The sequence below is a fragment of the Salvelinus namaycush genome, chromosome 8 (assembly GCF_016432855.1).
Source record: "Salvelinus namaycush isolate Seneca chromosome 8, SaNama_1.0, whole genome shotgun sequence".
Lineage (NCBI taxonomy): Eukaryota > Metazoa > Chordata > Actinopteri > Salmoniformes > Salmonidae > Salvelinus > Salvelinus namaycush.
The window spans coordinates 30,421,515-30,433,922 of record NC_052314.1 but is presented as its reverse complement, the minus strand read 5'-3'; the positions used below and the strand labels follow the sequence as shown (position 1 = coordinate 30,433,922).

Genomic DNA, 12,408 nt, shown 5'->3' with positions numbered 1-12,408 from the left:
GTCTTAAATCAATTCCATATGCTAACCTAGTAGATATTGCGATCTAAGGGCTTACACATACAGGGGCAACCACAAAGTGAAATGTTGTTTTTTAATTTAGTTGTTAATTGAGAATAAGCCAGAAGAGAGTGATTGACAATAAATATTTTGTCTGCAAATAATTTAATAATTTAATGTAATTTAATAATCTAATCGTGAACATTTTTTACAAGCATTGCAAAAGTCAGCATCCTAACAGTGACTGTGTAATAAATAGTACAACATTCTAATCTTAATTTATCAACATTGTATTGTGCTTTCTTTGTAAGCAATCAAAAAATATTCTGCATCAGAGAAGTAGGAGTTCAAAGTTCAATATACAAAGTGGGACATAGGCTACCCTTCTGTCTACAATTGCACTCACACAACTTAACCTCTACTTCATAATTGGTAATTATTCAATGATAGACAGTGTAAGAAGTCTTTAACTGCCTTGCAAATCTAAAGATTCAACCGCCTTTTTTAAAACTGGTTTGAATTTAGAGACGAAATGTGAATAGTATTAAGGACAGTATAGTATTTCGGGCCGGTATCCATTGTATGCGTGCTCTCTCCTTTGTTTCACTCCAGACCACGTACTTTAGTATTGCTAGTGAAAGTCCACCTTGCATCTCATATCTTATCACAGTATCATAGGCATCCTGTTGCACACACACACACACACACACACACACACACACACACACACACACACACACACACACACACACACACACACACACACACACACACACACACACACACACACACACACACACACACACACACACACAAACACACATACACTCTCTTCTCCATCTTTTTAGGACAGGAAGCACCTCCGGTTGAGTGGGGACTGCATGGTTGCTGACGTTGTGTTTCAGTTCGATCGTCATTCACTCCGTGATTCATTCACTGTCAAAGACGATCTAATCACCTATGATATGTCACTCCCAGAGTTACAGATAAGACAGCGGCATCCAGTGCAATCGCAGCGCTGTAGCATTCCTCATATCCTCTCTGCCTTTCCTTCTGTCTTTCTTTTTCTCTTGGCGAATCCCACTTGCAGTGTTTCAGGGTGTGGTCTTGTGTTGTGGCGACCATGGTTTGTAGGGACACAGGCCTGTCAGTCTCTCTATGCTTGGCCAGCCTTCCATCCTGTAGAACCCCAAACATTCCAGTTTCTGTTGTCATGTTTTCCTGTCATCTAATCCGCTCCTATTAGCCCTTGACGGCGTCAGCGGCGAGGGAATCCAGGAGGGATCGGTAAATGTCTGAGCGCAGGAAGCGAGGGTACGAGTCTCTCTCCATCAGCCCATAGACAATCTTCTGGGCATCGTCAAAGCACTGGAGTGTAGGATTCTTCACGGCCCTCTTGATCTGCTCCCTCGTGTGGTAGTCAATGTTTATCTGGAACAAGAGCAAGATTAATTTAGATTTACGAAGTACAGATGGATTTCATATAGCATGTTTGGAAATAAACATTTGAGGGGGGTTTATTAACCAGATGATGTTGAGGAAATACATTGAAACATCAATGAGGTTACAAAGAGTTCAAATGCAGGGTTGCTTTCTGTAGAAATGTCACTGGAGCTATTTGAATCTGTAGCATGTAGCCATGTACTGTAATACTGTAACTATAACAGTCGTACCTCTTTAGGAGCCTCAGCCTTTATGAAATGCTCATAGATTTTTTTGGCCTTCGATGACATTCTGAATGAAGACTTGATTTTCTTGTACTCCTCACACGTCAGCCAGAACTCAATGTTCTCATCGCTGAATTCAGACTTCAGAAAGGTTCTGAAGGTCGCCAGTCCATCTGTGGGGAAGAATAAAAACACACCAAGACATGAAACAATTATACAGCCCCAAGCCTGGAAACACGTGCTGTTTTTGTTCAACATTTCTATCTTGCTGTTTTCAGTTAGATATTTTATCTAATTTAGCTATTTATCTTGAACTATTTTGATCGTTTGATAAAGTGAAACTCACATTTAGACTCGAGGAGTCTCTCCAGTGACTGAGACCATTGTTGGGTATCTTCTAAACTTAGCCTGCTAGGAAGAAAATGTGTGGTGATTACTCAACTAGAATCAAATCTGGGTAAAAAATAAAACTGGTATTTGATGTGAGGGCAAAAGGGCACATAGAACCAACATAATTAGGAAACAATTATAGCCGCACATGGGTGCGTGTGTGTGTGCCTATGTGCGTGCCTGCTTTCTGAAGTTTAATTTGAATTCACACACACTACCAAAGATGGACACTACAACATATATGGTATTTGATTTTGAACAATACAATATATGTAATATATGTTTTATATACATTTAAAATCATATAATAATAATAACCATTAGGATCAACACAGAGTAACAGAGTAAGCCAGGGTAAGAATCCTTACCTCTCAGAGGTGGATGAATGTGAGAACATGCATTGCAGTCGGCACATAAAGTTCTTTCCCCTATGGAGAGAAAAAAAGAACGGTCATGATCGACTCATAAAACAACGTATTCCATTGCTGTATAAGGACATCTCAGTATGTAGTATCTTGGTAGAAGGTATTCACAGGTTTAGTAAAACAGATGCAGTGCTTATATACAATGTGTGGCCTAAAGTATGTAGTATGACGCTAAAGCATTTGTACAAGCATTTTAGTATTTAGAAAGTATATGACACATCCATAGTATTACAAGAGTACATTGATAATATAGCCTAATATTGACTAAATATACATAAGCTCCACAATACATTTTCCCGACATCGCCAGCTGTTGAGAGTATAAAAAGCTATAAGCTACACTCACAAGTTCTTGTTCCTCCTCCTGTCGTCCTGCTCCATATTGAAGTGCTGTGTTTGTATCAGAGTCTCTGTGATGATTAGGCTGGGCATGTTTTAACTCCACACTCTCTGTCCCCTGCTGCTGCTCATGCTGGGGTGAATCACTCTCTGTATAGAGGGGTCTCAATCCACCTCAGGCCTTTATATGCAGGGCTGGAAGGTGAAACACAGACTCAGCCCAGTGAACCGTAGCACGAGAGGAAGCTCCTACGCTCTCTCTCTATCTCTCTCTCTGTGACATGCGCTCTCTGTCTTTTTGCGACACTCTCTTTCAACCTCTCTCTGTGTCATGCTCTCTCGCCCTCTCTCTCTGGATACCCCTCTCTCTCTCTCGCGCATTCTCTCTCTCTCTGTCCAGTTTTCCAGGCAGCCTAACTGCTCCTCGTTCAAAGTGTGCTCTTTATGTCCACAATATTTTTGGTCTGGGCTGCTAAGATGCAAATGACAGAGACAGTGACAGTGATAGGCAAATCATGACCTTTGCTTGGTGTGTGTTTCGGTACTCTGTTGAAATGTCATTGGGATGTTTAATTTCTTATACTGTATCCAGCGGCAAGGTGTATCTTTACTAAATTATATGATGATTAAATCCAATATAGACAGTCAGTTGTTTAGTTTGTAGATTGTGGGTGTATAGCCTTTGCATACATTAGCCAGAGTCATATAGACACCTCATGGCCAATGTGACTATAGGCAGCAATGTCCAATGACCTGTCCCTTGTCATTCTGCACAGTAACTGATGTGGTTCTCCTCAACTTACCCAAAGATGGCCACAAGCAGTCAAGCACAACCAAGTGACACCAAAACATGTCCACATACAGTTAATCTGCCTTGTGCCCTCAATTTCACACCACCACACAACTACCTTTACATCATACAGTAAAAACTGACCAGAGGTTTAAACGAACACACCACAATCACCTGTGTGGTTGACACCATAAAAATGTTTTTTAAAATTTAAATTACATTGTCCCCCAAGAGTTGCTGAATCTCCTTTCTACTTCTGCTTTACACCAATTCGAACAGTATCCATTATAGAAGTTCCTGAGTGACGGTATTGAGTAACTCAGACAGTATCAGAAATACACTGCATATTACTCACTTCCCCTCGGCTGTCATGGCAACCGTTTGGGACAAAGGAAAACAGCGTCAGACTCTGTGTGAAGGACAAAGTGGTGTGATGTTGTCGTGATGCAGGAGGGGCGAGATCTCTGTCATCTAGCAAGAATATCCCTTCATACCAACTATACTATTGACTTACCGAGCTAAAAATTGCAATAGAAGTTGCTATTGTCTGGTCTTCCCTCTACCCAATAGTCCTCTTTGAAAATATCAACTCTCACATAAAACCTTCCCTTTGAAGACTGCTTTAAGTATTTAGTATTTTATTAGGATCCCCATTAGCTGTTGCTGAAGCAGCAGCTACTCTTCCTGGGGTCTATTTATAACCTGGTATGTAGTAAAAACATTGAGTTCATCTCATAATCATTGAGCAATGCTCAATTGAAGATCATGCTGCGCTAGCCTCCAGACATTTGTCCATAGTGTGCCATGCTGATGCCAAAAGTCATCACAGAACAGTTGTTCCTTGGTGATGAGATTACTTCCCTAACAAGGGGACACATTCAGGCCAATTTGCCATGCATCAGAGCATCCACTGACTCCAATCCACTGGTGGGAGTTCTGGGTCAAACTCACAGTTATTCTTAGAGCCGTCCAGATTACCTTTTTAAGACAACTTTGAGAAATAAAGCCATCTATAGAGTGGGATGAACGGTGACAGGGCAAAATTTTTCCAGCTTCAATACATCGTCGCAGGGTGGGCTCTGGGCAATTAGCTGAGACAGCTGACATGTGATCACAACAGACTTACAGTCAGTAGGCTGTGGAAAATTATTTTCTCCGATTTTCCCTGCCCACCGACCGACCACACACGATTACTCAGTGTCACAGGACAAATTAAAGATAACCCTTCACTCTGACAACATTTACATCCTGACTTATGGAAGTATACTGTATATTTAAACTGACAGGGTCCATCCATGCTATATTAGTATTAAGAGTTAAATGAATAACAGGTATTCATGTTTCATATTGCTGACAGATCCATATCATGGGTGTCAAATAAGCATGAAATGAAAAAACAGATTTTTTCCTTTGCCGAAACAAATAACACTTTATTAATGGAATACTTAAAAGCCTTTTAGTTCTGCATTTCTGTAACCATACAAAACTCATTTCTGTAACCATTTGTGATGTAAGTCCTTCCATTTAGACATTCTGTACCTTCTGTTCTTACCTAAAACTATTCCCTAGACGCACATGTTTTTACACCAACGCCACTTTTGATGCATCAGTCAGTCTAGATGTTTGAATAAATGTACTGTTTAGCACTCTGAATCATTGACACTACTCATCACCACACATCACTCAATGCTTCTCCATACTCTATACTCATTTCTTCTTCTTCTCCAACTCATAAGTAATTTCCTGTGGTCATTATGTGTCACTTCCTGTGGGGATCTTCCAGTTCTATCCTCAGGATCTATAGTCTCATGTTTCCATCACTCGTTTGGAATCCTCCTTGTTTGGACTTGGTGAATCTTGATTCACAAACTCTTGACCCCTAACCTCTACCAGAAGGTCCTGGCTTGCGTCTGAGCCCCAGGTAGGCGTCTGACCTGAGAAACCTGGAGTACGAGTCGCTCTCCATCAGTTTGTACACGTGTCTCACTGCCTCGTCAAAGCAGCACAGAGCAGGAGCTTTCATGGACCTGTTGATCTTCTCGTGGATGTGGTGGTCAACGTTGATCTGTAGGGGGGAAACATAAACCATTACAATGAGTGCCAAGGGAAGTTCTAATGATAGGCTAAGTTATCTTTGAAATAGTCCATTTCCCACATCAGCAAAGTACATGGAATTACATAGTCACACCTTAGGAATTATAGCTATATCTGCTACTTTAGCTTATATTATGTTAGTGTTTTGGATAACTGCATCCAGATACTGCCAAGGTGAATGCTGATGCATAGCCTGACTAACTGACCTCTCTCTGGGCCTGGGGATGGAGGAACTCCTGGTAGATCTCTGTTGCTTTCCAGGACAGGTCAGCCGGTGAGGTGGTCTTTCTGTAGTCTCTGCATGCTAGCCAAAATTCAATATTCTCCTCACTGAATTCGGACCGCAGGAAAGCTCGGAAGGCTGCAAGGCCCCCTGGGGGATTATTAATGCTAAAGTCAGAAGGTGGTCTAATCAGACTGTACTATTGATGATAATGAATGTACTCTGGGCCAACATAGTTAAAACAGTTGTCATTACTTTCGTCCTTCAACAAGGTCTCAAGAGTTGGCTGGATTCTTCTATTGTCCTCTGGACTTAAAAAGATTGAAAAAAATGGGGGGGATTATATGTGTTTTGTAAGTCAATATTACTAGGTAAACAATTTGACATGTTATTGTTGTGAAATAGTCTCCACTGTTGCCATACTTACTTGATTTTTGTAGAAAAGGACTCATCATTTATCTTTTGTGCCAGAATACACTGGATGTCTTTTTTCTGTCTTTTTCTGCTTAGAAGGATATCGATCCTGTGGAAGTAGTATGCATTATCATCCGATCTATTATGATAACACAAATGTATCATGAACTGCCTATAAAGGTCCCTTTCCTAGATAGATAATTTAACTTACCTTCTTCTCTGTGTTCTATTTTGCGGTATATCCTTCAATTCATAGATCCGAATCTTTGAAAATAATAGGTTGGGCATCTTCACATCATTGACAGCGATTCCTCCTAGGAATTAGATGTAGACCGTATGGTCTTAGTAAACATTCCAGGCCCATCCTGGGCAGGTATTTAACATCTCAAGAGAGGTGTGTTATGGTGACGTTTGCGGTGTGCTGGTGCAGGCCCCTAGATGCCTTGGCACAGCTTACCGAAACTCCCCTAGGACGTAACATCTTTGACTCATGGATATTTACATTCCTGTAAAATTCCTATTACACATTTTCCCCCAATGTTTTATTTTTTGAGAAATATTTCCTAATATTTAGGATATATACAGATATATTACAATAGCACACTTTATGAAGACACATCTTATAGATTAAACACGATAATAATTCCCTCTGAAGACATTGCATGTTAAGGAGCAGATGTTAAGAGAGAAGTGTCTGTCTGCCCACCTTAATATAATCTTCAGTGTTTACTCACAGCTACACTCTTTCACAAGTCTATTTCCTGAGAACATCTTTCATTTACTGTGAATAGTAAAAAGAGAAATCACATAGGAGGGCAAATAATATGTAATGGGGAAAGGAGGCATGGCAATATATTTCCTCTCAAATATCTGAATGGGTAGGCGTTAGTTACATTGTTGTACTGTTAACATGTGCGCATAACACGCATGCGGGCAGATGCACGCACGCACACACACACACCCACAAACTCACTTACTCACTCATTCATTCATTCATTCAATCAATCAAATCTAGTTATGCATTTATAGCCTTTTTTACATCAGCAGATGTCACAAAGTGCTTATACAGCAACCCACACTAAAACCCCAAACAGCAAGCAATGCAGATGTAGAAGCACGGTGGCTAAGAAAAACTCCCTAGAAAGGCAGGAACCTAGGAAGAAACCTAGAGAGGAACCCGGCTCGGAGGGGTGGCCAGTCCTATTCACACACACACACACACACACACACACACACACACACACACACACACACACACACACACACACACACACACACACACACACACACACACACACACACACACCAAGACTTGTAATGTCATCACTGTGTTCCAATGGCACGTTGTGTTAGTTAATCCAAGTTTATCATTTTAAAAGGGTAATTGATCATTAGAAAACCCTTTTGCAATTATGTTAGCACAGCTGAAAACTGTTGTTCTGATTAAAACTTATTGTCAGTAGGGGGGCGCTGTTTTCACTTTGGAAAAAATCGTGCCCAATTTAAACGGCCTCGTACTCTATTCTAGATCATACAATATGCATATTATTATTACTATTGGATAGAAAACACTCTCAAGTTTCTAAAACTGTTTGAATTATATCTGTGAGTAAAACAGAACTCATTTTGCAGCAAACTTCCATACAGGAAGTGAAAAATCTGAAAACGAGGCTCTGTTTCAGGGCCTGCCTATTCAATTGCCTTATATTTATCGATATGCATGCACTTCATACGCCTTCCACTAGATGTCAACAGGCAGTGGAAGGTGGAATGGGGTGTCTAGCTTGATCTGAGGTCGAACAAGAGCTTTTGGAGTGACAGGTCAGCCATTTTGTCAGTTTTCCAAGGCGTGCAAAGGAGCTCCACATTGTCTTCTGAAAAGCGGTCGGTATACACGGCGAATATCTCCGGCTCTGATTTTATTTGATACATTTGATAATAACATCATAAAGTAGGTTTTTTCAACCGAGTTTTATCAGTTTATTCAAGGTTTATTGGGACTTTTGGAGTTTTCCGTTCTTTGCGCCAAGAGAGGATGGGAATGTTAGTAACCTTGGCTAGCATTGTGGCGTGAATTCGACAGAAGAAATGGACATTCTAAAACCAAACAACGATTTATTTTGGACCAAGGACTCCTTGTACAACATTCTGATGGAAGCTCAGCAAAAGTAAGAAAAAATGTATGATGTTATTTCGTATTTCTGTGTAAAATATTGACTCCTATTCTCCGCCGTGTTGGTGAGTGCTGTCTCACAATAACGCAAGCTGTATGTTATGGTAAAGTTATTTTTAAAAATCTAACACAGCGGTTGCATTAAAGAAGCAATAAAACTGGCCTTCTTTAGACTGGTTGAGTATATGGAGTATCAGCATTTGTGGGTTCGATTACAGGCTCAAAAGGGCCAGAAACAAATAACTTTCTTCTGAAACTCGTCAGTCTATTCTTGTTCTGACAATCTCGTACAGCGCTGTGTACTACTCCCTTCACACAACAGCACAAACTGGCTCTAACCAGAATAGACAGAGGAGTGGGAGGCCCCGGTACACAACTGAGCAAGAGGACAAGTACATTAGAGTGTTTAGTTTGAGAAACAGACGCCTCACAAGTCCTCAACTGGCAGGTTTATTAAATAGTACCTGCAAAACACCAATCTCAACGTCAACAGTGAAGAGGCGACTCCAGGATGCTGGCCTCATGCAGCGCGACACATCTCCTTCTCATAGAATTGATCAGGATGTTAATCGTGGCCTGTGGAATGTTGTCCCACTCCTCTTTAATGGCTGTGCGAAGTTGCTGGTTATTGGCGGGAACCGGAACACACTGTCGTACACGTCCATCCAGAGCATCCCAAACATGCTAAATGGGTGAAATGTCTGGTGAGTATGCAGGCCATGGAAGAACTGGGACATTTTCAGTTTCCAGGAATTGTGTACAGATCCTTGCGACATGGGGCCGTGCATTATTATGCTGAAACATGAGGTGATGGCGGCGGATTAATGGCACGACAATGGGCCTCAGGGTCTCGTCATGGTATCTCGGTGCATTCAAATGCCATCGATAAAATGCAATTGTGTTCAGTGTCCGTAGCTTATGCCTGCCCATACCATAATCCCACCGCCACCATGGGGCACTCTGTTCACAATGTTGACATCAGCAAACTGCTCGTCCACACGATGCCATACAGGCTTTCTGCCATCTACCCGGTACAGTTGAAACCGGGATTCATCCGTGAAGAGCACACATGCCAGTGGCCATCAAAGGTGAGCATTTGCCCACTGAACTCAGTTACAATGCCGAACTGCAGTGAGGACAACGAGCACATAGATGAGCTTCCCTGTGGTGGTTTCTGACAGTTTGTGCAGAAATTCTTTGGTTGTGCAAACCCACATTTTCATCAGCTGTCTGGGTGGTTGGTTTCAGATGATCCCGCAGGTGAAGAAGCCAGATGTGGATGTCCTGGGCTGGCAAGGTTACACGTGGTCTGCGGTTGTGAGGCCGGTTGGATGTACTGCCAAATTCTCCAAAACAACATTGGAGAGGGCTTATGGTAGAGAAATTAACATTCAATTCTCTGGCAACAGCTCTGGTGGACATTCCTGAGGTCAGCATTGCATGCTCCCTCAAAACATAAGACATCTGTGGTATTGTGTTATGTGACAAAACTTCACATTTTAGAGTGACCTTTTATTGTCCCCTGAAAAATTTAATCAGCTTCTTGATACGCCACACCTGTCAGGTGGATTGATTAATTTGGCAAAGTAGAAATGCTCATTAACATGGATGTAATGTGTGCATTATGTGTGCATTAAACTGGAGTGAAGTAAGCTTTCTGTGCATATTTCTGGGATCTTTTATTTCAGCTCATGAAACATGGGACCAACACATTACATGTTGCTTTCATATTTTTGTTCTATATACAAAGACTCTGTGTGTTTTTTTGTTTTTCTCCCCAAATCAAATCAGTTTAGCAGCTATAATAGCAGGTGCTTCATTTTGAAGATTGGGTAGCAGGGTGGAAAAGATCACTGTGGGTGATCCAGATGCTCATCCAAGGTCTATTGATGTGATTTAACGAAACAGAAGTAATTGTGCTTTCCCCTGTTACTTTTGACATTATTCTATTTCCATTCACTCTCTTTGTCCAGGTGTATGTAACGGAACTGAAGTTGAGGATGGGAAGGAGGCCACCAACACATGGAGCATTGTGCTCAAGCTAAATTGATCAATCAATCAATAATCAACATATAATCAACTAATGAACAACCCCTTTATTAGCTGACTCAGGTGTTTGTGCTGTGCTGGAACAAATGCCTGCAGACACATGGGAATTCTATTGGAGGATAGAACACTGTATTGTAGTGTCTATGAGGTCTGAAGGGTGGGGCTACAAGTTTTTGATGATTTCATCACAGGATGTGTATCGACCAGTCAGTCATGATGTTGCATCATAGGATGCAGACTTGTAGTCCAAAGCAAACATGACTGAAAGTAAATGATTAATACTGTAAATGGGTCCATCTGTATTTTTACCCTCACTTGGACTTCAGTCAAATGTTTTGATTATTTTACATTCAAAGTCAACATCTTCTTCACTGAATTATTTACTTCACATATAAAAGTAAATTATCACAACTAAATGTCACTAAAATTACCATTATTTATATTTGTAGACTATGACCTCAAGGTTAAACCCTGACGGAATGATCTTAATTGTGAAAGCTGATGGGACATTCCTAAATGTATAGCGGAAGTATGCTGTGCCATTGTATCTACCAGGAAAGAAAGACCCTCAATGAGCAGCTAACCCTCTCCCTGCCTCTCTCTCTCTCTCTGAAGTGGAGCCTCAGCCTATGACTCCAATTAGAAGCTCTTTAAACTGCTGGCTAATTTAATTTAGTGGTAATTCAATGATAATGAGATGGTGTGGTACGAAGAAAGAGGTCCTAGATGTGGTTGATAAAATATTATTTGGGTTTACACAGAATGCACTCAAATCAACTTGCACCTAACCACCTCTGATATGACTGCAAACATAACTTTTCTCACACTCATGAGTGAACTAACGCCTCAGGATGTCAATGTCACCATTTATTTCCTCCAATTACACTTTTTTTGGCAATCCCTATTGCAAAAGTGCTACTGATTTTAGCTCATTTAAGCAACATAGCATAAATTGTGAAATTCAGTATTTCAATATTGCAAACAAACAGAAAGAAGACTGTCTTGCCTCAGTTCTGAGTTATTTTGATTCTTCTTCTTACTGTTCTTACTGTTGTCAATAATATCTGACTTACTAGCAGGAGTTGTTGCAGTGCACAAGCACCTCGTATTTAGCAAACAAATTATATTTACAATAATAACTATTTACATAGTGTTAGAACAGGAGGGCAGACTACTATTGTGTTACAACATGGAGGTACAGTAGACAATGTGAAGAGCCCTCTTATCAGATAAGCATTGTAGCTATATTGGGAAAATGTGCAAATATGTCAAGGACAATCTCATCTAAGGGGTGCCAATTATATTGTCGAACTACGCAAAGCAACATTACAATGACTGTGTGCTGCTGATGCTTTATTGTCGTATAAAGCATGTGGACATGCACACGCTTCCTATTCTGCTGTCTCTCATGACGTACACACCTAGGAAAGTTGAGGTAATTACAGTTTACTGATGCAGGACACTGTAGGTGCATCTCAATAGTCTAAAGTGGCTTCCTGTTCTCCTTCTTTCCTTTACCTGCAATCGGAAACCTGGTGGAGTGAAAGCAATATGGTGGATGTCAGCTAAGAATTTGCTTCCAGTTCATAGGTGGCAGTACATATAGAGGAAAGGAAGCAAGTTAAGACTATTGAGAATCAGCCTCCATGCTCTGAGCTAAAGCTGAGAGGATGAGGGGACTGATCTCTCAGATCATTTGCCTGAACTTGCCTTTCAGGAGAGAGTGATATCCTGTCGCACAGAGCTGGAGACAACAGAAGCAGAAACCAGTTGGGCTTGGTTTCAGTACAACTCCTGTCTATTGAGTTGGACATCTATGGGTTTCTTAATGCTCAACTTAATTCAATT

The 12,408-nt window shown here is 40.9% G+C and overlaps 1 protein-coding gene and 1 pseudogene across 1 annotated transcript; both read right to left on the bottom strand.

Annotated features, from left to right (window-relative positions):
• Nucleotides 1–768: 768 nt before the first annotated feature.
• LOC120051875 (regulator of G-protein signaling 21-like) lies at nucleotides 769–3,011 on the bottom strand. Its single transcript, XM_038998759.1, has 5 exons — nucleotides 2,825–3,011; nucleotides 2,423–2,482; nucleotides 2,011–2,075; nucleotides 1,671–1,837; nucleotides 769–1,428 (listed from the first exon to the last, which is right to left on the bottom strand). The coding sequence occupies exons 1-5, from the start codon at nucleotides 2,908–2,910 to the stop codon at nucleotides 1,240–1,242; spliced, it is 567 nt and encodes a 188-aa protein (XP_038854687.1). The 5' UTR covers nucleotides 2,911–3,011; the 3' UTR covers nucleotides 769–1,239.
• A 2,475-nt stretch (nucleotides 3,012–5,486) lies between these two features.
• On the bottom strand, nucleotides 5,487–6,626 carry LOC120052096 (annotated as a pseudogene).
• Between the last annotated feature and the right edge of the window lie 5,782 nt (nucleotides 6,627–12,408).